General features: G+C 39.2%; 1 protein-coding gene across 5 annotated transcripts in view; it reads left to right on the top strand.

Moving 5' to 3' along the window:
- Positions 1–26,240, top strand: part of PSD3 (pleckstrin and Sec7 domain containing 3) — a 559,602-nt gene that overhangs the window by 178,070 nt on the left and 355,292 nt on the right. For all 5 annotated transcript variants that reach the window (XM_053578222.1, XM_053578223.1, XM_053578226.1 and 2 more), the window contains one exon: positions 13,522–13,630. In XM_053578222.1, the coding sequence (XP_053434197.1) occupies positions 13,522–13,630 (109 nt within the window). The remainder of the gene's footprint in view (positions 1–13,521; positions 13,631–26,240) is intronic.

Below are 26,240 nucleotides of genomic sequence, written 5' to 3'. Positions count from 1 at the left end.
GGTGGTGGATTTTGTACCTTTTGTTTGCGTCCTTGTGATCACAACTTGCCTCGGCGGTGTTGATGTGCGTTCTTCAGCCTTCTCTCTTGGTGAGGCTCAAGTCCACCAGGATACTTACTAAATTCCTGTCCCTTAACTCTCCTTCTGGACGGGAGCCTTTGTTGAAAGCTGGCTTCAGTCCGCCATCTTGTCTCCCCCCTCTGTATTCTATTATAGAAGTTCTTTCTGTACCTATTGTGCTAAGCCTTCTTCTTAAAACAATCAATTGACAGTAAATTTTATCACATATTTTTCTGCATGTATTCTGATAATCACATGGGTTTTTCTCCTTTGATCTATTGATGTAGTAAATTATGTTAATTCAGTTCTAAAATTAAAACAGCTTAGCATTTTTGGGAGAAAGCCAACTTACTTGTGATAGATTATCTTTTTTTATATATTATCAAATTAACTTTGGTATTATCTTGTTTAAGATTTCTGCATTTAGTGTTATGAGATTGACCTGCAGTTTTCATGGAGATGTTTTCTGTTATTCTTCAAGGGCTCAGAATCCATGTACTGGGAAACCAAATATAAATAATAAATGAATTTTCCTCCGCCCCTGGAAGGAAATAAAAAATGAAATAGTAATCCCTATGTATGATAAATAAATAAGTAAATAAAACAAAAAAGTAGAAGCTATAAAATAAAAGTCTTTCTCTAACTTCGGAAACCCAGTTCCCCCAAGGCAGTCTTAGCAGGGATAGTCTGTGTGTGCGTACATAATTTTAAAAACACACACATACATATATATTATATACATACCTACATTATTTATAATGTATCTTGGAGGTGAATCCAGTGTAGCACACAGGTTTTCTCATTCTTTTCTTAATATCTATATTATATTTTATTATAGGTTAATATATTAACCAGACCCCTATTGATGGACATTTAAGTTGTTTCTCATGTTTTGTTGGGATGAACACCATTGTACCTTCCTTTTTGTCATGTGGGTTATCTGTGGAATAAATTCTTACATGTTGAGATGTTGGATAAAAGGGCGTATGCATTTCAAACTTTAATAGAAATAGCCAAATTATCTTCCAAATTAGCAATACCTCTTGACACTACAATAGCATATGAGTGCACCATGGTGAATGTCTGAAGTGTTGCCAAGACTTACACAAGCACAGGTCACTGTGAGTCTCAGTCCTGCTAGCTGCTCTGACACTACACTCCTCGTGCAAGTGCATTCTTTGCTAACTTGGTGATCTCATGAGTGTTGGCAAGAGAACCCCGGAAACTACTGTGTTCTAGATGAGTGGGGTTGAGAGGGTGTCGGGAAAATGCCCAGAGATCAGGTATTGAGTCTGTCTTAACTAATTTATTCCTGTGACTTTTATGTGTTCCTCCCGGAATTTCAGCAACTGCTGGCCTGTTGCTATCTGCATTCCAACACTAATGGTAGCTAGAGGGATGGAGATGGATGGGATGACATGGAATGAGCTCTAGGCCATTCTTATCTTTGGGTGTTTCCCTGAGTTGGATTCATTTCTGGAATTGTGTACACTCACTCTCCCTTCTCATGTGATTGTTTACTCTTCTAGAAGTTCTGATGGTCTGATTGGATAGGGTTTGTGTAAGAACAATGGAAAATAACATGTAAACCACTTAGAACAGAGCCTGGCACGTTGTAAGTGTCCAGCTCTTTGGATGTATTTAAGGTGGAAATAACCTAATTTGGAATGTTCAGGTGTGGGGCAAACCTGGACCCAAGGAGGCCAGCTAGACAATTATCTCTGTCTATAGAGAAATGGTGTGGTCACGAGCTATGGCAAGAGCAGTTGAGGGTAGACAGGACAGGGGATGACAATGACTGTGACAATTTATTGAGTCTTGGGATGTGCTAGGCAGGGTAAACATGATTCAGAGAGACACAGGATATTGACCTTGGATTAAGGGACTATATTTGAGAGGTATGATAGAAGTAGAATTGATATAACTTACCAGATTGGTTGGAAGTGGAAGTACAAAGGAAGAGAGAGGTATTTGGGATGACTTCTAAGTGTTGGCTTCGGTGACTGTGTCAGTGTGTCATTCAGCAGGATGAGGAATATAGAAAGAAGATCTAAATTTGAGGGGAAAGGGAATGCATTTCATTTTAGACGTGTTGAATTTGTAGGTACCAGTAGAGATATGTAGTAAGCAGCTCTGTACTATATACAGGAGAGAGCTGTTTTGTGCTGCAAGTGAAGTTTTGGGCAAATGGATCTTTACCCTGGAAGTGAGAATAATGTAACCTAAATATTGTACCCTCATGTTAATTTGAATAAAGTTTAAAAACAAAAAAATAAAGTTTTGGTGCACACCAGTCTGTAGGTTTTAGAGGAAGCTGTGGAGTTGGATAAGATCTCCAGGAAGAGTTTCTAAGAGATAACAGAGGCGGACATCTCTGACAGCAGCATCATTAGAGTAAGGTAACAGATAAAGAGAGAGTTCTGTGAAGGAGACCGAAGAGTTTTAGAAAAAGGAGAGTCATAGTTGTCCAGGTTTTGATGAGGTCAAAGTACCAGGCTAGTGGAATAAAGGAGCAAGAAGCCTAAAGGGACAGGAGTCGGACTCAGGAGAGCAGGATCGTGGAACATGGGAGTGGGCGATGCCCGCAGCAGGGGAGGAGGCCATTGGAAAAGAACAGCTCAAGGAACCGGGGAGCTTAGGCATTGAGTGAGTCACTCAGGGGTACGCTGAAGTCACTGGGAAAGGTGGTAGCTGTCTCTCAGCCGGAGGCCAAAATTAGGGCCCTTTAAACCAGGAGGTGGGACAGAAGTGGGTGCAGAGGTATAGTTAGGGGATGTGAGCCTCAGAGAAGAGGCTTTTGTATGAAGAATGAATGTCAGCTGGGGACAGTGCTGCCTCAGAGAAGAGGCTTTTGTATGAAGAATGAATGTCAGCTGGGGACAGTGCTAAGCTTGAGGAGGATGTTACCTGGAGACTGTCTGGGGGGAGGAGATGCGTAGAAGGAACAACTACTGGTGGGAGTACAGAGTGTTTGTTCAAGATTGAACATGGGGGGCAGCGCCTGTGGCTCAAGGGAGTAGGGCACCGGTCCCATATACCGGAGGGGGCGGGTTCAAACCCAGCCCCAGCCAAAAACTGCAAAAAAAAAAAAAAGATTGAACGTAGGAGGGGGATACTTTCCAAGGAGTGAGGCATACCCAGAAGATACGGTGGAATAGATATGAGAGTGATGGAGGTGGAGAGAGGTGAAGAGAAAACGTCTAGGTAGAAGGAGAAAAACAGCCCCACAGAGAGTGCTCCTCCATCAGGCTGAGAGTAAGAAGGTTATTCAAAAGGGCTCATAAGCCAGGACATTGGTAGTGTCCCTAAAAGTAAGTCCTGTGCTTTGGCTTCAGGATTGGTGAACTCAGCAGCTCAGCTGGGTCATGTTCACGGAGGAATACAGGTAGAAGTGATGAATCTATTCTATGTTTTGGCTCCAACTTTTTCTTTAACTATGTTGCCTCATGTCCCAGGCATGGTCTGTCCCTTCAACCTAGATTCCAAGAATGAAGAAGATGCAGTGAGCTGATTTGCAGCTTACCTGCACCTGGAGCAGAGCCACAGTTGTCACACAGCTGCCATAGTATCTGAGCAAAAAAATCAACCTTCACTGAAAGTCCTAATACATGATGACTGTTACTGTTTCAGCTACATCTAGTGAAAGCTGGCTGGTACAGTTGCCTGCCCTACTGATTTGACTCTGTCATTGTCTGCACGTTCCCTGATATAATCTGTCTTTGTGGCATCTGTGAATTCTAGCTAGAATAATGGAATTCCCCAATTAGGGAAGTATTTCTCAGTGTGCGGTCCTCAAACCATCTGTATCAGAGTCAGGGTGGAGCTTGCCAGAAATACACATTCTTGATCCCTCACCGCAGATCTGTGCAAACAGGATAATCAAGAGGAGGTTCGAAGTGATTCTTAGATGCACTCAAGTTTGGGAACCACTGGATGTGAAGCTGGACAAATCCTTCATCAAGATATCACATTTTGAGGTCCCACCCACTGCGAAATTGGTGTATAATAGGCCTTCCCTCTTGTAGTTCTTCCCAGACTGGATGGATGGATGTTTACTTCTGGGTCAGGTACCAAAGACTGGTCCTTTATTTTGAGAGAACTTTAGCCAGATTTGATTCAAGAGATGCATGAGACTGAGTTTTTGTATGAGAAGGATTAGTGCCCCAACTGACGTACTTTCTCCGTGCTGCCATTCTTTGAGATTTTTGTTCTTAGAAAAACTACACTTTATGTAATGAATACATGAGTATGTTCTCATAAAATATAAAACATTACAAATAAGATCAAATTCTCCTTTGTACCCCTCCCCAAATCTTGGTTCCTTCCTGTCTACTCCACTCTGTTATCTTTTAGTGTTTTATCCCTCCATATGTTTTCCATGGATGTGTATGTAGGTTGGTAATCTTTATGGTTACTATAGACATCCCTGACTTAGGATGGTTCAACATACAAATATTTTCAATTTAGGATGGGCTTATCATGATATAACCCTATTCTAAGTCCAGGAGTACTTGTGCATATTAAATGGTTTTTATCAATACAGCTGTATCTATTCTGATCAGGCCAGCATTTGCTGAAATTGCTCAGAGCTCTGTGTCCTGGGTTGCTTAATATTTTTAGTATGAAGCCTGTAGTTCGTACCTGCAGGGTGTCTGTGTATCTAGGTACATATTGATGTATTCTGTGCACACTGTGGATACTTCTATAAAGTGTTTTTTCCCCATATATCTTGATATATATCCATGTCAATATATGTAAACTTATATCATGTTAAAAAATTGGTTCATTTCATTTTATTCTATAGTTTATTTAGCCATATCTGTGTTGATGGACATTTAGATTGATGGCAGGTTTTTTTTTTTTTTTTTTTTTTTTGCTATTATGGTGTTGCTATGGGTAGACAATAGAACCACGGTAGGTTGTACCCAAGGGACTGGAACAGACTGGTGAACATACAGAGATGGTCAGCATAAGGAACTGGGTCTGCTGTACTGATCTGCACATACCATGCTGTTCAGTCTATGAAAATTAGGTCTACTGAAGGAGGTGGTCAGTGTAGGAAGATGGTCAACTATGAAGGTTCCCCTTGTAGGTAGCCCTTTTCTAGGATGAGTTTCTGAACTTAATTGTCAGACCTTGTACACAGCTCTGATGGCCATTCCAGAAAAAGAGTCCTAAAATTGCTTTGAAAGGTAGAGCAGGCGCTAGCATGAATGCACAGCTTCCCCAAGGAGTACTTTAAAGGTGACCGAAATGATACTCAACAATAAGGAAAGTAGCCCTTTTCCTAGGATGAGTTCATGAACTTCATTGTCTGAACTTGTATGTAGTTTGGCCATTTTGAATTTCTGCTTTCTGTATCCTGAGTAGTGTTTGCTGGATTGTTGTGCTCTAAGTAATGAAACTGTTATTCTAAATAACACCACACCTTGTATTTTAATTAATTTGCTCTCGTTTAAAAGGTGATTAGTTCTCGGCCCCCAAAGCACAATTAGGGATCTTTAATCAGACTCACAGCAGTAGTCTTTGTTCATAAATTGATGTAAGCTGTCAACCTCATTGAACCAGATTTTCTTATATATATGAATAAAATGTGTAGGTAATTTCTGAGTTTCACATGTGAAATCTCAAAAGTTTATTTCTAATTTAATTATTTGGAACTCTGCTTTTATTTTTCTACAGAAACAAATTGTTTTCCAGGTTTCTAGCAAACCCAAACAAGCATTCTTAAAATTAATTCTTAATAGTACTTTGTAAAGCGCTAAGAATTATTTGAACTAAATCTGGAAAATATAATTTAACATTCTTTTTATGTTCAAATTATAGTTGTGAAGATAGAACAAATCTGATTCCTCAGAAGCTCTGGAGGTCAGAGACCAGGGGTGGGGAGAAGGGTAAACATCTTTATACCAAGAAAGTGAAGCAGAGAATCATTTATTCTCCAGTGTTCTGTATTTAAGAACAATAGTGATTTGCTTTTACTCATTATCCTGTAGCTAATGAATTGTCTATTGAACATCCAGCATTTGTGAGAATGACTTGCCTTAAAGCTCAGCAAGGGACCTTTTCTAGTATTGTGTTCCTTCATTGCCTGGGTCCAAAGGCAACTTTTTTGTTAATAGCTTTGGTCTCACTTAACTCCACAAATTGAAAGCCATTGATAAAAGGGACTAAAGCTTTAACACCAGTTGTAACATCCCCACAGTAAGCCAGAAATCCTAACTTGTCAGGGCACTTCCCCAGTGCTTTGTGGTTGTAGTTTGTGTTGTAGGGTGGATGGGAGTGATCTAAGGGGAAAGGGCATTGTCCCTGGGCGCTTTTTGAAGGTTCAGTTGTACAACCCGTATAGCTCCAGAGTGAATAGTGGCTCTCAAACTTCAGTATCTGAAGATCAGCTGGGGAAGTTCGTCAAAATGCAGCTTCTCCAGCTCGTCTCCCAGGAATCTGATTCATCAATCAGTTACTTTATCCACCAGCATCCCAGGTGATCTCGCAGGTTGGCCCTGGCCCAGCAGAAAGAAATACTGCTGCAGAGTATCTCACTCTTGTGTTGTTTTTCTCAGTGTGAGTCACAACAGGGCAATTCTTGGGTCACTTGCTTTTGTGGGTATAGCTGATGAACTCTGTCCCAGCAACAAGAAAGAACTTGATGTTCCTGAAGAGGTAGTTGGCCAAATAGGACCTAGAAGTCCTGAAGAAATTATTTAAAAAAAAAAATTTATTAAAAAAATTATACATTGACAAATTATAGTTTTTTATATCTGTGGAGTACAAAGTGATGTTATGAAGTACAATAAGGCAGGCTTAGAAAGACATTAAATTCCGCATGTTCTCGCTTATATGTGGCATCTAAAACAATCAAACTTGGCTGGGCGCAGTGGCTCATGCCTGTAATCACAGCACTCTGGGAGGCCCAGGCAGATGGATCGCTTGAGCTCAGGAGTTTGAGACCAGCCTGAGCAAGAGTGAGACCTTGTTTCTACTAAAAATAGAAAAACTAGCTGGGTCTAGTGGGGCATGCCTGTAGTCCCAGCTACTCTGAAGGCTCTGAGACAAGAAGATGGCTTGAGCCCAGGAGTTTGAGGTTGCTGTGAGCTATGATGCCAGGCCACTCTACCAGGGTGACAAAGTGAGACTCTATCTCAATAAATAAATAAATAAATAAATAAAAATAAAACAATCAAACTTACATGTAGAAGTGGAGAGTAGAGTTGTAGTTAAACAGAGGTGGGGATGGGGAAAATTGGGGATATGATGGTCAGAAGGTACAATGCCTCAGTGAGACAGGAGGAATAGGTTCTTTTTTCTCCAGATCAGTAGCACAGCGTGGTGAATATAATTTTAGCAATAGTGTATTGTACATTTCAGAGTCACTGAGAGTGTATTTCAAATGCTCTCACCACAAAAAAATGATCCGTTTGAGGTGATGGATATGTTAAATGGAAAACTGTATGGAGGTTCCCAAAAAACTAATCAAAGAAATATTTACTTTTAACCTGCTTAGGTAAGCAGTTGCTTTCTGAGGATTTTATTTATTCTGGCTTCCAATGAATGAATAGTTTGTGTCTTTGAATATTCATTACAAATGAATAGTTTGTGTCTTTCTAAAAGCTAAACATATGTAATGGGAATATTTTATTTGGCAGGTAGTGTGAGTATCCTGGCAGTGTTTTAGTTTAACTATTGGATACCTTCTAAAATCAAAATCCAGGACACTCTTTCAGTTGGTCTAGTGTTATTTTAACTTTTCACTGCCTACCTGAAGCTAGGATGCGAAGAATTTATCACTGGAAAATTGGGTAATTAATATATCTTACCTTGTCAGGATATTTTGAAGAAATGACTTTACTGGTAATTAACAGGGTATTAAGAGCCCACATAATATATTTTTGTTTTCTGTATCATTTTAAATTAAAATAAAAAATTTGATGAAAAATTTTTTATTAAGATCATGGATAATTAAGGTTGCCTAAGAATTGAGTTAGAACTTTTCGCTAAATTTATATTTTTAGCACCTTACGTTCTTCAGTGTCCCTCTTGACCTTGATTTTACAGATGTGTGCTTTATGAAAAGACCTCTTAGCTCAACTCGTGCTCAAGTTTCTTCGTAATGGGCATCTGTTAACAGCCAGGGACGAAATGTTTGGTGTCATCGGTTAGGATTTATGGCCTGTGGGCAGAACCACATGCTTTCCAGGGGATCACCTGACTCATCTGATTTTCTTTGTGATACTAAACTCATGATCATTTGATGGCTTTCAAGAGTAGTATATGCTTAGAGATATTTTGCTTTGATGGAATTTAGGTGAATCATATATTTTCTTATAGATACCAGCACAGAGATTATACGTAGCACTATTCTTAATATTTTGTGTGTTATGTTAGCTTAAATGACAACATGGATTTTATGAGTTTTAGAGCATTTATGTTTGCCCTAAAAGACTAATACTGTGACAACAGAAAAGAGTACTGGTTTAATTTATTTACTCAATTCCTTGGAAGAAAAGAAAATTATAACTGTGTGCTTACCTTAAATCAAAAACAATCTAGCTGACAAGGGCATCCAGCCTATGGCCCATGGGCTGCAAGTGGATTTTATGAGGACTTTTTTTTCTTATTTGTGGTGTCAGTTATCATAAAAATTATGCACAGACTTTTTTTTTTTTTTGCTCATCAGCTTTCGTGTTTATATATTTAATGTATGGCCAAGACAACTCTTCCTTTTTCCAGTGTAGTGCAGAGAAGCCAAAAGATTGAAAACCCCTTCTAGCATGTCTAATTTGTAAGGTCCAGTCCTAGGTATTATATATATTACTAAAATACATTGTCACCTCTCAGAGGTGACTTTCTTTTTTTTTTATTTTTTTATTTTTTATTTTTATTTTATTTTATTTTTTTTATTATTTTCAGAGGTGACTTTCAAGTTAAACAAAATATACATGTAGCAAACTAAGGTGAGAAGGCATGTCTTCTGAGTCTCACCTTGAATTCACAGCACCCAATTTTCTCTTTTTCAAAGTGCCACATGATCATGTTTTTAAGAACAAATTTTAGAGTGCATTTGATTTTGTTGCAGAAGTTAGTGGAACTTTGGACATAACTAAAAATACCGTGGCATTTTGCAAAGCAGATTTAGGTGCAGAAGGCTGATGATCAGTTTCATTTATGTAATTTTGGGGGTGGGATTTCTGCGGAGGTATCAAGGCTTTTTTGAGGTTGTTGTGTTTGTAAGGATACAGCAACGACATGTATGAACACTCACTGAGAGCCTGTATTCTCTGCTTTGCATGGTACTTGTTTTGACTGTTCTCAGTGCCTACCCTCCGTTTTAAAAAGAAGACATAGGGGCAGCACTTCTGAGTGTTATTTATTCAGAATCTGGCTGATTTCCTCATAGGGATCCTGATTATGCTGGGCTGACTTTTTAAAGATCTCTGTGGTTTTCAGAGTTTCCTCATGTGACCTGATTTAAATCCTGAAGTACTCTCCACATGGGGAAAGCTCTAGCCTCCTGATTAAGAAGAATCTAGAATGTGGATATTGTGGAAGAGACCCAAAACAAAACAAAACAAAAAGTCTATAGTAAATAAGGAGACGCATTCAAAGGCTTAGCAGTTTTTATCTATACTCTCTGATTTATTTAATGAATTTTAGACATTACCAGAAGCACGTGGATTCAGAGCCCGAGGAAGGGAAAAAGATGAGTGATAGAGAAAAGAGCAGGGTGAACTGAAGACTTGAGTCACTGTGTCTCTACGTTGGCTGTCAAAGGCCTCTGCATCTGTCATTACTAATTGTGCGATCATGGGAAAGGCAGAGCTTGTGCTGTGAACGGATAATAGTGGGTTGTTAATTCTCTTTTAAATTCTTTCTTTGAAGATGGGTCTCCTGACTCTTTACTTATTTAGTGTCTCTTTGAAGGACCACGAGGAACCCTTGATCCCTTTGTCTTATTTTGGTTTCATGAGAGGCTTTATTACAAATGAGTATTTATCATCCTAGCTTCCTAAGGTCCCAACTTTCTACACCACCATTCAAAAAAGTCAAGCAGCTATCAACACTGGTAAGAAGCCCTACTGGACTCTGAATTCAGAGCTTTGCCCAGGGCAGGGGCTTTAATTCTCCCATTTGGTTAGAACACAATTAAAATTGGTCTAAGGTGAAGATTACCAAAGGAAGACTTGGTCACGTCTGTGAAAAGCCTGGTTTCAAGTTTTTTTCTTCTGACTTCATATGGGTATTGGAAGAAGACAGCTGAGGACTCCCCTGTTACCCCCGACTTAGGCTGCCTGCCCTGACCCCATGGCAGGAGGAGCAGCAGAACCCCACTTGCCCTTGTCCCAAGGGACGGCGCTTTCAGGAAATGGGCAGAGTGAACAGACAGCAGCTGGTGGGAACATGAGAATGGATCTCCAGGGGCTTTTAAAAAGGCCCTGAATTGAGCTCTGTCTTATGTGATCACACAGTGAAAAACAGGCTGGCAGCAGGCCTGGATAAATGGCGAGATGGGGGGCTGCTGCTTGCCTTTTTGCTGAGGTCTTCTCCATTGCCTGTGGCCCATTTGCCGCTTTGCCTGTCAGTTTCAGTGCTGTTTCTAACCTTTACAAGGTCAAGATCTTGCCTTTCAGTTACCCCCTTTGTCTTCTGGCTGGTTTGGCCTCTCCGCTCTTAAATGGCTTTCTGTACCAGTATTGCTTGAGGTTGTTACTGACTTATATAACATCTATCCAGTGAGCCCGTAAGGGAATAGGGGCTGGTTGTAGGGAACAGAGGACCATCCCCTCTGCCTAAGCACTGACATTTCCCGTACTTTTTTATAGGTGTGCTTATGTCAAATGTATTTTTGAAGGAAAAAATGTACATGCTAGGATTGGAATCTTCTTCTTTATAGCTGGGTAAATGAAGAAATGCATAGTTTTTTTGTTTTTTCAGCAATAAAGCTTTCTTAATTGTAGTGGGAAGTGTTAATTGCAGTGGGAGAGCAAAGTGTATTTGGCTGAACTACACCAACAAGGAACAGGGGAGGTGGAATAACAAGTTTCATTGGTCTTGTGAGTATCTTATCAATGGCTCACTTGTACTCAAAAGCAGCACAAGTATATTTATGGAAGAATATGAGTGTGAACTTAGGATTTTTTATGAGATAGCTATAGAAATGAATGTAGATATAAAAGTGTGTTCTTTACAGGACTGAAAATTAAGTTTGAGAACTCAACCTAGAAAAAGTGCTACATCCCTCATTGCTGAATATCACTGCGGTCACCTCGAAGGATCAAGACACTTTATCTAACCCAGATCCCTCCCAAACCACCTACTGTCCCCCATCTCAATATCTGAGCCATCCTCAGTGTCACGGGTTCTGGATTTAGACTGCTTGCATGTAAATCAGGACCCATTCTTTACTAGCTGGGTAACCTTGGACACAGTATTTACCCATTCACTGTCTCCTTTTTTCTACCTATGAGACAGAGGTGATGGTAGAGCTCATATTGTTCTGAGCATCAAATATTCCATGTTTTACATTAGAACAGTACCCTGGCCTGAGTAAGTGGTTAGTTAATGTTATCCATAATTATCCTTGATTCCTCTCTTCCCCTAATTCTTTAAAGCTAGTTTATCAGAAAATTACATACTGTCTTCCAACAAAATATATTCTCAGTTCAGCCATTTTCCCGTTTTCCATTGTCATCACCTTCCTCTAAGCTCACAGCCTCATTTGGACTTCTCACTGGTGTCTCTGGTCCCTCTTATTTCACTTCAGTCCATTTTCCATATAACAACCATATGATCTTTTGAAAATGTGATTGAATCCCTGTATCACATAGCACCCTTCAGTGGCTTCCCATTAAACTAATCAAAGTGCTACGTCCTTTCCTTGAGCTACACATTCTGTATATTTGACCCTCCCTCCTCCTTGCAAACCTCAATTCTGCCTGTCACCCGCTCTTCTGTGGCTCCTTGGTTTCTCTCAGTGGTCTGACCAGGCTAATCCTTCTGTACCCCCGAAGGCCATGCATATGGCGTTCCCTCTGCTTGGTCGAATACCCTGTCCTTCCCCAGCCTCTCATCCCTTCCCATCCCTGCAGGTTCCTTGGAGAGCCTTCCCTAACCACCCTACCTAAATTAGGGCACCTATTGTGGGGGCCCCTGGGCTGAGTTCCTCTGGAAGCTTTCCACGTAATCAAAAATTAATATTTCTTCTCTGATGGGGAAAAGATAATAATTAACAACCTGTGGCTACCAAGCATATAACATCCGGAGGATTATGCACCTTTTTCAGAAAGATTAATTTTATACTTTGTGAACATAAAGTGACTGTAGAGCTATTTTAAGAAATTGGTCTCTGAAAATTGCTCAAGCTAGCTCTTTATATTGGCATCGAAGAACAAAGGAGGACCCGCCCACTGAACCTGTGTATGGTGCGGTGATGGAGTTTTGATTGGGTCTTCTCACTACTGTCAATCATTTCTGCTTCAAAGGAAACATAAAATTTTCCTCTTTGAACTAGTTACTTGGTTGCTGATAAAACCTTTCATGCTTCTCTCCCCCAGAGTTAATGGTCAGTCACTGTTCAGACATGAGAAAAGAAGATGTCTTGTAATCAGTGGGTAGAAACCAGTGTGGGTAATGACTGGACCCTGGTTAATGTTTGAGTTCAGAATAAAGAGGACGAACAAGGACTCCCTGATTGGTCTCAGTCAAATTTCTGTGTGTTTTGAAATTTCTTTCCTGCAACGTATTTTTAATTAGTGGTAGGCCAGAGAAGCCAGCCACTATTGATATTTGACAATTGCCTACAGCAGCCAGGAAGGAAGTGTTAGGGATCCAGAATCATGACGTGTACCACTTTTGCTGTCACCACTGTAGTTTTTCTTGCGAATAAGGAACTTTTAGGAATTACAGAGAACACTTAAATTTAGGACAATCAGTATAAACGGGATGCCTGGCAGTTTTGTTCCATGTCCTGTTTGGCTGAATGGTGTTCATGATTATATCAAAATGGGATCTTTTTGGGAGAAAGATTACTTCTTTTGTTGATCTACTCTAACAGAACCCACAGAAATAATCTTGTTACAGACTGTGAGTAATGATGATCACTTAGGGCATGATGTACGTAAAAATAAAATAATCTTCTGATTGCAGAAAAATAACATAAGCTTAATTTTTAAAAACACACCATAATTCTGCTTCTAAATCAAGCTAAACTTTTTATGTTTTTTTGATTTCCCTATACATTGTTACACATATGTATGTATTTTTCCATTGTTACAATCATGCAGTGATAATTTTGCATTCTGATTTTCATTATGTTATATTTTTCGTGTTTCATTTTGAATGGCTATATAGCATCCCATCAGGTATATGTCATAATTGCTTGATCATTACTCTGTTGGATAATTTGTCTTATGATGTATTTTTATGATGTATTTTAATGATGTCTTTGTTTTGTTAATTTTGCAGGCAGAGACATTTGTTTGGGTTAACAATGTGTCTGCACATTCCCAGAGTGTTGCCAAGGCCAAATATGAATTTTTATTTGGCAGACCTGAAGAGAAAACTCCAGATACCAGTAAGTGTTTCCCAACTCCCCTCCATCAGGTAAAAGATACGAAGTGTCTTCGAGGGTGAACCGCCAAAGAAGAAGAAAAAGAAATAGAATGGCTCCATCCATGTTGGACTGATGGACTGAAAACATTACTGTGATTCCCAAAGGAAATTTAGAATATGTGAAGGCTGAATAGGTTAACTGGTCGAAATTCCTAGAATTCAAGAGTTTCTAAATGGTTTTCATTGTCAGAGCATAAAAAGTATTAATAATAATACTTTTATTATTGTATATAGAGACTTTTATTTTAAGGGTGAATTTTGATTTCTTTTTTATCTTTAAAATATATCTAGAATTTAATCAAAGTGAAATCTGTTTTTGCAATGAAACTTTTCTTTGCTCCCTGTGAAATAAATGCCATACTTTGTTGTTGTTTTTTTTGCCATACTTTGTTATAGGCCAATAGTAACTATCAGATATGTTTTCAGGATAGTGCATGAGGATGTAAATTTCTAATGTTTTTGGCTGTGTGATATTATGTAAGATTAAATACGTTGTTTACTTTAAGTTTGAGAGTATTCCTACTGTTACTAAATGTGCTCTAGTTGTATGTTTAAGTTCAGAAGGTTATTCTGACTTTTTGTCCTAAATGGTAAGTTCAAGGAACTGATTACCTTTGGAATGCTACAAGTTTTAAGTTGTTGGGTTGAATCATTCATTTTCTTCTGGTTCCTTATGGTCTTACAGTTAACCTTTTATGAGGAAGATCATTCTAGAGGAACCTAAAAATGGACAAAAATCTGAAACTACTTAGAAGTCTAATCTTAGTGCCTTCTGATAAATTCAGCATATCAGAAAATAAAGCAGCCATGTAAAAGGCTAACCTCAGTAAAAGTGTTACATATATTAACATGCTGTAAAAGGTGCCATTCAAAGTGGGGGAAGAGGAAGAAGAGAGGTAATTTTTACAGAAAACGAAAGCTATGTTTGGTCACCTTTTATTAAAAGCTTCTTTTAAGCTTTCATAAGGATTGCCTTTTGCAATTATGATATCATAGTTTATATAGTAACTGGTCATATTTGATAATCTACTGCATAAATATGAATGACTAGGATTAATCTGATGTGTTTACATAGCATACACAGTTCAAATCTAGAATGGGAAGTTAAAATATTACACAATATTTTTTAAAAGTTACATAATCTTATTGTGGTGAGATTGTTTGGTTTAACATCACATTATCCTATGATGTCTTAAACTTTTTGGAAAGAGGTATCATTTGTAGAAAAGTCTTGATTTGGGTTAAATATAAGTTTTTAAACTATAAATGTTATCTTTTTTATATTTTCCTGAGAAAGCAGTAGAAAATTAATTTTGAAGAAAATGAGCTTCTATTTAACCATAGAGTTTGAGGAGTGAGTTTAAGGAGTCTGTAAATACTTGCAGGTCTTATAGAACCATCTGCTTTCCACGATTAGAAATAAACTCTGAAAAATCATTTCAAGGCTCTATGCAAACTGGATCACTTGACAGGTAGATTTAATAAATTACTAATTAAACACACACACACACACAAAGATAGAGGCTTTGCATCTTTTGTATTCTTCTTAGTAAAGTATCACAAGAATAGAGAAACAATGTACTCTAGTATTGAGTACAATGAATTAGTACTGATTTAGTAGATGATTTAATACACACCCACATAAGAGAAAAACTCAAGTCAATTCAAGGTGGGGTCAGGGGAACGAGGGAGTTAGGAAAGGGAGGAGGTAGGAGAATGGATGTGCTCCCACTTAATGGGCACAATATAGGGGTGTATGGCACACCTCTTAGGGGCAGGACATAATTATAAGAGGGACACTACCTAACAAATGCAAACACTGTAACCTAATTCTTTGTACCCTCAAATTAATAATAAATAAATAAAAATTTATTTTTATTCTTTTTTTGCAGTTTTTGGCTGGGGCTGGGTTTGAACCCATCACCTCTGGCAAAGGGGGGCTGTGCCCTACTCCTTTGAGCCACAGGCGCTGCCTAATAAAAATTTTTTTTTTAAAGGAGAAACAACATGTCTCCAAATGAGTAGTGGTGGTGGGGAATGATCACTTGTAGCTGTGTTGGTGATGACTTTGTAGAGAAGGTAGAAGTTGAACTTGGTCTTAAGTGATGGCTAAACTTTTGATTAATAGAGTTTTATGGGGAGAGCATTTAAAACTGAGAGAATGATATGAGTAAGGCTGTAGAGGCGGAACATTTATAAATCTTTGAGGAACTGGTAGGGACTAGCATGGTTGGTTTGCAGACACCATCAGTGAGAGATAAGTTCAGAAAGATTACTGTTTAGATAGGGGTCATATTATGCAGGGGCTTCTAAGGCAGGGCCAAGAGTTTGCATTTTGTCCAGGTGAAGACAGAAAGGAAGTGATTGAAATACTATTTTAGATAGATAAATCAAGAGGGATTGATCTGGAAGTTCTAGGAGCAGCTGAAACTGTTGCTTCCTGCAGGAGGCGTGTAAAGATGCAAGTTTATATGTACTTTTGGAAGGTATCCTCTGCATCTTCTTGAAGAAATGATGTACATTTTCACCATTTCTTTTTCTTTTCTTTTTTTCTTTCTTTCTTTCTTTTTTTTTTTTTTTTTGAGACAGAGTCTCACTTTGTCGTTCTTGGTAGAGTGCCATGGTGCCATAGCTCACAGCAACTTCAAACTCTTGGGCTCAAGCAATCCTCTTGCCTCAGCCTCCCAAGTAGCTGGGACTACAGGTGTCCCCCATCCCCCTACAACACCCAGCTATTTTTAGAGACGGGGTTTCACTCTTGCTCAGGCTGGTCTTGAACTTCTGAGCTCAGGTGATCCACCCACCTGGCCTCCCAGAGTGCTAGGATTACAGGTGTGAGTCACTGCGCCTGGCCCATTTTCACCATTTCGAAAGTGTTTTTGAAATTCCTTTGTATAGAACATTTATCTGTCATCAAACACACAACTAAAACTTAGAAGATCATAGGGAAAGATAAGCAGAGAGAATATGGCAATGTTTCTATTTGAATCGGATTGATAGACATACCTCTTCCAATATAGAGTTTCAAAAAATGGGTTCAATAAGTACCAGAAGCTGTCAACAGACTGTTTACTGTTTCTCTGTTAGGTGTTTGTCTGTTTCTGCAACTACCATACTCTTTCTTGATATAGTGACTTAAAATAAGTGTTCTAGAAATAATGTCTTAGAGAAATGGAAATGTCGAAAGTGACTTTTGAAGGCATCCCCTGAAACGCACAGGTGACAGTACTCAGGTGTGGTACCTTAGTAATGGTTTGGCCAGGCAGGGTCTTGATTTATGATCCCCAGTTATATCCAAGCATAGCATCTTGGGAGAGAGGGCTTATACTTGGCCTCTAAACTGTGATTTAATGTGGGCTGTCAGTGGGAAGAATTTCTAGGGAAGAAAATTCAAGATTAAGTCCAATCTCAGTTACTTAGTACAGGACTTTGAAATCAGTGACAAGAGCTTAGAGTATTGGCTGGGGTATGGGAACATGTGATCAGAAGGAAGACTCCCTTGGCTGGGAATTAAGATCTAGAACTCTCATAATCTGTTCATCAATATGGTAACAGGAAAGAGATAACCATGTTTGTCCGGTTTCTCTGTCCCTTGGTCCTATGAGCTGTCCCAACTTTCAGGAGCTTTTCAAGGGCAAGAGCAGAAGTTGGTCATTGTTAAGTGGCTCTGGGCTGAAGGAGTATGTGTGGCATCATTTGTGCTGTGACTTTGGTGACTGCTGTGGAGCTAACCAGGCCCACAGTCATTTGGAGCTGTGTGGCTGTGCCCCCTGGACATCCTACTCACCAAATCACTTCTCACTGCGTTGCTGTGCATAAGATGACCGGCCTGGCTCTTCTAAACTAGCTGGATGGAGTACACTGTGGCAGGAGGGATCTTTGAAGAATTCCTAGCAACACTAAATGGCCAGGAACAACTGGCCAATCTCTCTCTTTCTTTTGGTCAAAATCTAGAAGAAAGGAATGTTGAGGATGTCTTTAAGAAGACTTTGATCTTCAATTTCTAGGGAGAGCAAGTGACTTAGAAGTGTGTGGGAATGTGAAAGTGTCTATAAGATGTTAAGATGGAAAGTGGACCTGTCATTGAACTCTTGGTAGTTTCCAAAATCTCACTTCTACCATCTCTACTGCTTTCTGAACTTTGTGAGATAAGCAGGTAAGGAAAATGAGCTTCAGACATATTAAAGAACATCGTTTAGATGCTTTAGAATCAGTTAAAAATCCAGTCTCTCTGGTTTGTAAGAATCTGAGCTTTGATGCAGTCCTGTTACTGGGTGCGGCGATTGGAAATTAGTTGACGTGATGAGGTAGGTAGATGCCCTCAGGGGCCACTGGGTTTGGGGAATTGCAGTACTTCATAAATGGTCCTAAACTTGCCTTTTGGAGTTTGAGTTTTTGAAACTTGTAGACTGTTAGTAATTACTCCTCTCTGCTGTCGGTCAACTGGCTAAAGCAGCCTCCTGTTTCTTCCCGTGTACTGAGTGTAGAGTGCTGGTGGCAGCAGAGTATGGCTGGGACCCATGTGTGATAGCAATGTTACTCAATTCCCTCAGTTTCTTCATCTGTAAAGTTAGAATAATGGTCGTATTCTCTTCACAGAGTTGTAGTGGAAATCAAATGAGATCGTACCCCACTGGAAACCAGCCTATATAATCAAACTAACAGAATATTTATGTTGGAAGAAACAATAGAAATCAACTTTACATTTTATGGTTGAGGAAATGAAAGACTTCAGAGAGTGAATTATCTTGCCTGAACTCTTTGGCAAGTTTAAGACCATCATCTGGATTTCTTGGTTCTGAATCATGTGTTTGATATTTTATACTGCCTGCTCCCATAGAAAAACAGACTCTCAGATTAGAAAGACTTAAAAGTCATCTGATCTCACCCCTGAGAGAGATTTGCTATAAATGGTTGTGTTGTTAGAATAGTATCTACGATTAGAATAAATAGGCTTTGAGGGAGGCCTTCAGGGACTCTTCTGTTGAATAAGATGTCTGATTTCTAAAGGAAAAAGGAAGAGAACTATTTTCACAATGCCTCCCTCCTGCTTTCACCTGAGCTGTTCAGGACCTTCATTAAAAGGCCAATCAAAGGCAAGTGTTGGGTGGGGGCGGGAGGGGAAGCCTTAGGAAATATGTTATAATTTTAAGTTTCTATGGCTCTTGTGTGGTGAGAATTTAGCTACTTGAAGCCTCTGACTAATTTTCCAGATGGCAGATGTGCCAAAACTTTATGAAAATGTTCTTTTTAGCAAGAGCTCATTGTAAATTGTACCATATGAGCCAATTTTGCCTTTGGTGATTTATGGTCTTATGCTCACTGGGCTTAGACACAAATAGATTCTGAACAATATGATTTTTAAAAAGGATTTCAGGTCAGTTTTTTTTTTAATTACCTATTTTGATTTTAAAGGTAGAGTGAAGTGTTTATAGATACATGACTCCTTATATTATGTTTCTTTTCAGCAAAATTAACTAGATCAGGGTTTCTCAACAATTTGACTCTTGATGTTCTGCGTTGGATATCCAACAAGGCAGGGACTTGTGTCTAGAGAACTCTTACACCTCAAGAACAAGAAAGAAAACCACCCAATTTAAAAAAATGGGCAAAAGATTTGAAGGATACTTCCCAGAGAAGATATGTGGATGGCCTGTAAATACATGAAAAGATGCTCAACATTATTAGTCATTAGGGAAATGGAAATTAAAATCACAATGTGATACTACCACATATCCACATATGTAGCCAAAATTAAAAAGGATATGTGGTAGTATCACATTGTGATTTTAATTTCCATTTCCCTAATGACTAATAATGTTGAGCATCTTTTCATGTATTTACAGGCCATCCACATATCTTCTCTGGGAAGTATCCTTCAAATCTTTTGCCCATTTTTGGATATGTGGCCAAAATTAAAAAGATTGGCCATAGCAGTGTTGGCACAAATATGGAGCTACTGGAACTCTTGTACGCCATGGGTGGTAATGTAAATGGTTCAGCATTTTGAAAAACAGTTAAAAAATTAAATATATACCTTCCCTACCACCCAGCCATTCTAGTTTTTAGTAGTTACGTAAGAAACGAACCATATGCTATGCCCAGGCAAACACTTGTACATGAATGTTCATAACCTGCCCTGTGTTTCACTGTCTGGAAAATTAAGCATGTTTAGGAGTATGAGTTTATGCTTCTTTAAAAAAAGTAGGCAATGAAAATGAGGAAATGAATACCGTAAGTGGTAGATTTTGCATGATCCCTTCCAAAATTTATAATCCCTTTTTTAACTCTCATTGGCCTTGATTTAGTGAACAGTGCCCGCTGGAGGCACTTCTTTTAAATGAGAAGACTTTTGAGTCTGACCTTGGGAACAACACCACAACAAAGTGCTTGAAAGGAAAGAAACAAAGTTAAAGAACATACGCCACAAGTTCTTGGCCAGGAATCATGTTCCAATGACTTTATTGCTTTTTCAGATTGTCATTGTTAAAAGGTTGTTTGGATGAAGATCATAATGTTCATGTCATGTTGATGAATGAAAAAACATGAATGAAAATTAAACCCAAATCATAGAACCAAAGAATAAAAAGGGAAGGGGGAACAAAAGGGTATAATTCTGCATTGTTAAGACTGTGTCAGTCCAAGGCTAAGTCTTGTGGAGTCATTTCCATAAATTAAAAGGTAATATTTTATAAATATATATACAAATTATGGAACTTGTACCATGTCAACATTTCTGTATGTTCTAAGTTCTGTTAAATGAAGGTTTTGATATCTTAGGTTTTGTACCTCCTGTTTTAAAACTTTATTGTTTCTGATAAATGTGCACAAATTTGTAATTCTCTCAGGGTTAGAAATTTTCATTCATGGTCTAATTGATCTAAGAAGATTTTTAATAAGGTGGTCTCTGTTAATGTAACTCGCTCACAAATGCAAATTTTGAATGTCTGCAGAGACTTCTTGCTATATGGCAGATTGATGGAGATCAGGAGGCGAAAAACAACCCCAACAAATGTTAAATACATAGATTAACTTGAAAGAAAGGAAAGAAAATTCCAGGTACTAGACAAAGAAGAAACCAACTTAGAGTGTGAAGTAGGAGCAGACCCATCAGTAGGCCGAGGGGCAGGGGTATTTGTTACCCAAATGAGAATGTCCATGTGGCCTCCAGCCCCACAAGATAGGAAGCTGGAATTTATTCTTTGTGCAAAACCAGGGCCATCTGTGAAAATGGGACTAGAAAAACTGTATATTCACTTGAGAGAGAGTGGTGGCAAAGAGGTAGGGAAGCTGGGGCTTGATATACTGGCTTTTCGGATTTTTGAGTGGGGGGAAAACATCACTCATGTGAACTTGAAACCCAAACCTGTGGCACACAGTAGGGGTAGAGCTCCGGATGTGCTCCTTTTGTGATGTCTAGAAATTGACATAAAACTAGTGTTGGACTCGTGAAACCTCCCAAGTTACTGCCAAAATAAATGCAAACCCTCCCCAAGGGATGCTTTCATAGCTCAGGCCATTCGAGACTCCCATCATAATAAATATTAATACTCCCTAAAAAATGATGAGCTCACAACAGAACATTATGTGCAATAAAAGGGAAGGAAGTTCTGTGGTCGGCATACAAAACAGAATCAAGACCCAAAGGACTAGAAGTAATAGAATATTTGGAAACTATAAAATAGATTTGCTTAAAAGAGGGAAAAGAAACTATTATGATAAAATAGGAGAGTGTATATTTCTGAAAGAGAATGAAAAAGAGAGGCCAGGTGCAGTGGCTCAGGCCTATAATTCTAGCACTTAGAGAGGCTGAGGTGGGGGGATTGCTTGAGGGGAGGAGTTCAAGACCAGCATGAGCAAGAGGCTGGTCTCTACAAAAAATCAGAACATCAGCAGGGCGTGGTGGTGTGGCTGAATTCAGGGGAATTGCTTGAGCCTAGGAGTTTGAGGTCGCAGTGAGTTATGATTACACCACTGCAGTGTCTTCTGGGCAACAGAATGAAACTGTCTCAAAGCAAAAAAAGAAAAATATAGATAGTGAAAAAGATAAAAAGAAAATGGATGAATTAAGCACCCATTATTGGGTTTATACTTGACATTTAAAGTAGAGACTGATGAACTCTGTTTTGATCCCCCTGCCCCATCAGATGTTATCTATAGAAAAAATGAGTGAACAGGTTGGGGTAGGAAGAGCATCTGTAGTTCAAGCAATTATGTACTCATTTTGGTGGAGTTTCTCATCTTTTCCTGTTTTTAGGTTCCATAAGCAAAAGTACACATGTGTTTTTGTTATTCAGTAACCATGTGAGTGTTTACTCTGCCCCAGGCATTGTTCTAGGTCTTGGGGTAGTTTTTAGATTTGAATGAATGAAAATCCCTGTTTAACAAATTACTTGACAGAAAGGTGGTTCTAATCCAGATCCTCTCCCACGGTGTGTGCACGCTTGCCCTCCGAGTTAGCTAATTATTAGTTAGCTAATTATTGTTAGCTTTTACTCCTCCAGATGCAGTCATTAATTTGTTATTTTTAAATAAATTCATGTTATTTTATTTTAAAGTAAAAGTAATGATAGTAATTTTTAATTTGGTGTCCACTATCTTTTCTTTGCACTTCCACAGCAGACCTGGCTCTTTACTCCTAAGGGAAGACTTCAGGCCTTTTTTTTGAGAGAGAGAGAGTAATCCTCTTGCCTCAGTTTTTCTATTTTTTAGTAGAATATTAGTAGAATATTTTTTCTCCTCAGGCTGGTCTCGAACTCATGAGCTCAAGCAATCCACCTGCCTCGGCTTCCCAGAGTGCTAGGATTCTAGGCACGAGCCACCACGCCCGGCCCCTACAGGCCTTTTTCTAAGCCCAGTTCTGCTTGTCAGTGGTGCTGACTTTTAACTGTTGCTTTTTTTCTTCTTATTCTTTTTCCTTTATTTTTATTTTAAGCTTTTCTGTTAGTTGCCTCAGAGCTAATAAACTCTTCCTCTTAATTCCCTAATGTAAAGACAGGAATGTGGCCCACATATTCTATCTACATCTCAACAGTTACATTTTTATTTCTAGTTTTCTTTGAAAACTTGGTTATATTATGGTTTTGAGTATTAATATTGGAAACAGTATTTCTTAGGCTGATTCTAAGGCGTCCTCTCATGACACTCTTATGGGAAATGAGGCTGCAGAGTCCTGCCTGTCCCTCCTGCCTCCCTCTCCTGTGCTGACCATCCATCCATCTTACCTTTGCTTTGACAAGGCTCACAGCACCGGCTTCTGTTCTGTTCTCTCTAAGTCTTCTGGGCTTTCCTTACAGGTTGACTCTAAAAATTTAAACGCAGCACCAACATTTACAAAATGCAAAATCTGAGTAGTTGGTTGGAACTGAAGTGAGAGAGAAATAGAGCCACGTAGTTTAGTGTGTCTGTAGTGGCTGCTGCTCAGGGACAATCGGGCTGATCAGAGGCCAGAGGAGAGGAGAGCTGGACAGAGAGCAGCGGACTGGTAAACAGGTTGCTATGGCTTCCCTTTGTCACTGGGATTAACTGGTACTTAACAGGGAATTTATTTCCATCTTGAAGACATTCTTCTCAGAATCTTCTGACAGTTTGTTCTAATTTGTGCCAGAAGTCTCCTAGACCTTTTTACAGCCATTCTCCTTAGAGATTGAAGAAACATTCTCATTGTGTTCTTGATTAGACACATTGCTGCTTACATTCCTTGCCTCAGTTTTAGATCCCCCTCCTTTTTTTTTTCTTTCTAAAATGCCTCCTTTAGTAGTTAGTACCTTTGGAAGGTTCTGGGATTGGTAAAATTCCTAAACCTTTGTGTATCTGAAAATTTTGTTTTTATGTTTCCTTGAGTTGAGGGATCTAGGATTCAGATCATTTCCCTTCAGAACTTTGAAGCCATTGCCTCATTTCCCTTTAGCACCTATTGGTGCTGATGTTTGCTCCTTTGTGAGTGATCTGTGTGCGCGTTCTCTCTCTCTCTCTCTTTCTCTCTCTCTCTCTCCTTCTCCCCCTCCCTCCCTCTCTCTCTCTCTCCTCTCTTGACACTTCTCAGGGCTCTCCTTCCTCTGCCCACTCACATTTTAGGTGGTGTAAGTCTTTTCTCCCTTCATGGCGCTTGTGGAGCTGTTTCACTCATGTCTTTCCTTAGCTCTGCAAATGTTTGTTCTATTATCTTTGGATTATTCTCCCTCTACTTTTGTTGGGTCTTCTCAAATTCCTAGGAGATGAAATTCCAAATTCCTATGGACGTTGGTTCTCTTGGATTGGATTCGTCTTCTATGTCTCTTAATTTTTCTCTCCTATTTTAAGATATTATATTTCATTCTTTCTAATAAAATTTTTATTTTGATAGTTACATTTATAATTTCAAGGGCTCTTTCCCATTCTGTAATCACTCAATTTTCATCTCATTCAGGTCTTTTATGGATATATTACCTTGAATCTTTCCAAAGAATTAGTTATATGTATTTGTCTAAGATTGTCTTTAGTTTCCCGAATTTCTGTTTCATCCAGAGTCAGTTCCATTTCATTCAATCTTGGGACTTCTCTTGGTTTGGTTTTCCATTCATATACATGAGTAAAAGGCCCAGTTCCCAAACATAGATAGCTAGAGTTTCTCTGGAGGATGTGTCTTCCCTGTATATAGGACAGGGCTGGGATGAATTTCTGTGGCGTGTGATGTGTGGACTCACACAGGGGCAGGTGGGGGGTATACCCAAGACAGGTTGGGGAGAGCCAACATGGAAGCTGTTCTGTAGATAATTTTGCAGTTAATCATGGTGACATCGTTCTGCTTCCCATCACAGGGATGGATATCTGCCAACTCCAGTTTTTAATTCTTTTTGGCTCTACTGTTAGGATAACTGTGGCCTCTGGGTCTGTTTTGGGTGGTGACTTCTGCTTTATTTTGTCTGTGACTGTAACTCCTCTTTTTCTCAGCATTGTTATAAATTTATTTCTTTTGCTGTCTGTTCACGCCATTTTCCTTTTCTTAGAGAAGAAGAGGAAACAAACTAATGTTCATGTCTGCCATAGGGGCTGGGAAACCTGAAAATTTTGTTTTGGTTAAAAAATGGCTTTATTGAGATATAATTTATATACCATATAGTTTACCCATTTAAAATGTAAAATTTAGGGCAGTGCCTGTGGCTCAGTGAATAGGGCGCCGGCCCCATATACCCACAGTGGTGGGATCAAACCCGGCCTTAGCCAAACTGCAACAACAACAACAACAACAACAATAACAAAAATGTAAAATTCAGCGGGTTTTAGTGTGTTCACAAAATTGTGCATCCATCGCCACAGTCGACTTTAGAACATTTTCATCACCCCAAAAGGAGATTATATGTACTCACAGTCACTCCAGTTTTTAATTTTAATCAAGTCCAATTTAGCTCTTACTTTGTCGATTATAATTTTGGTACCATGTCTAAGGAACCTAAATCAAGGTCAAGAAAATTTACTCCTGTATTTTCTTCTAAGTTTTATAGTTCTAATTCTTATATTTATGTCTGTGATCTATTTTGAGTTATGTTTTGTTTATAGTATGAAGAAGAAGCTGAAAAATTCTTGGTGACAGAATGTGTTGGGTAAATACAGATCATCTTTCTGATTTGGTTTGGCCACTGCTCCATACACACAGATTTCCTCAAGAGCAGGATGCAAAAAAGGCAACCTTGCAGCCTGACCCTGCTCCTGCCTCTGTTCTAATCTTTGCATCTGGCTGCAGAGCCCGGGAAATGCAGGAGTCATTGCTTTAGGAAAAATGTGGGCCGGCATTGGAGACCACAGATATGCCAAAAAACCAATGACAGATCCACTAAGCCTAAGATTTTCTGCTGAGTTCTTTTCTTGTCTGCAGCACAGACTCGAGTTGGTTTATAACTTTATGGGTAGTCCTTTAGTAAATCTTCTGTCTTTGGCATGTTTTATTTAGTTTGCTCCTTCCTGTCCACTCCCCCGCTTCTTTCCCATCCATTATGACAAGCAGAAAAATGATTTTATGGGGCCTTCTACAAGCATAAGTTAGACTTGCTCACTACTCCTTGGCCCTTATTAAATTGATCAGACGTTCCCCATTATTTTAGCCATTCCACAGCTTCTGCTTGAGTGGTTGTTAGTGGTGTATTTGGGCTTGGCAAAGTGGGTCAGGAAGTGACTGTAAACTTCGTCACTTGTGTAATATACCAGAGCTTCTATCTTTTCTGCATTAGCCTGTATCTCTGCAGAATAGGCTGTACACTGGGAGCTTTATATCTCATTAGCAATACTTGGTGTTTTATATACTGAGAGAACTAAGGAGGGTTGCAAAAGTCAACCTGGAGGGCATGTTGAAAAGTTTATGGTTGGCTCGGTGCCTGTGGCTCAAGCAGCTAAGGCGCCAGCCACATACACCTGAACTGGTGGGTTCGAATCCAGCCTGGGCCCGCCAAACAACAATGACAGCTGCAACCAAAAAATAGCTGAGCGTTGTGGTGGGCACCTGTAGTCCCAGCTACTTGGGAGGCAGAAGCAGGAGAATTGCTTGAGCTCAGGAGTTGGAGGTTGCTGTGAGCTATGATGCCACGGCACTCTACCCA

The sequence above is a fragment of the Nycticebus coucang genome, chromosome 24, assembly GCF_027406575.1.
Source record: "Nycticebus coucang isolate mNycCou1 chromosome 24, mNycCou1.pri, whole genome shotgun sequence".
Taxonomy (NCBI): Eukaryota; Metazoa; Chordata; class Mammalia; order Primates; family Lorisidae; genus Nycticebus; species Nycticebus coucang.
This window is presented reverse-complemented; position numbering and strand designations above follow the sequence as displayed.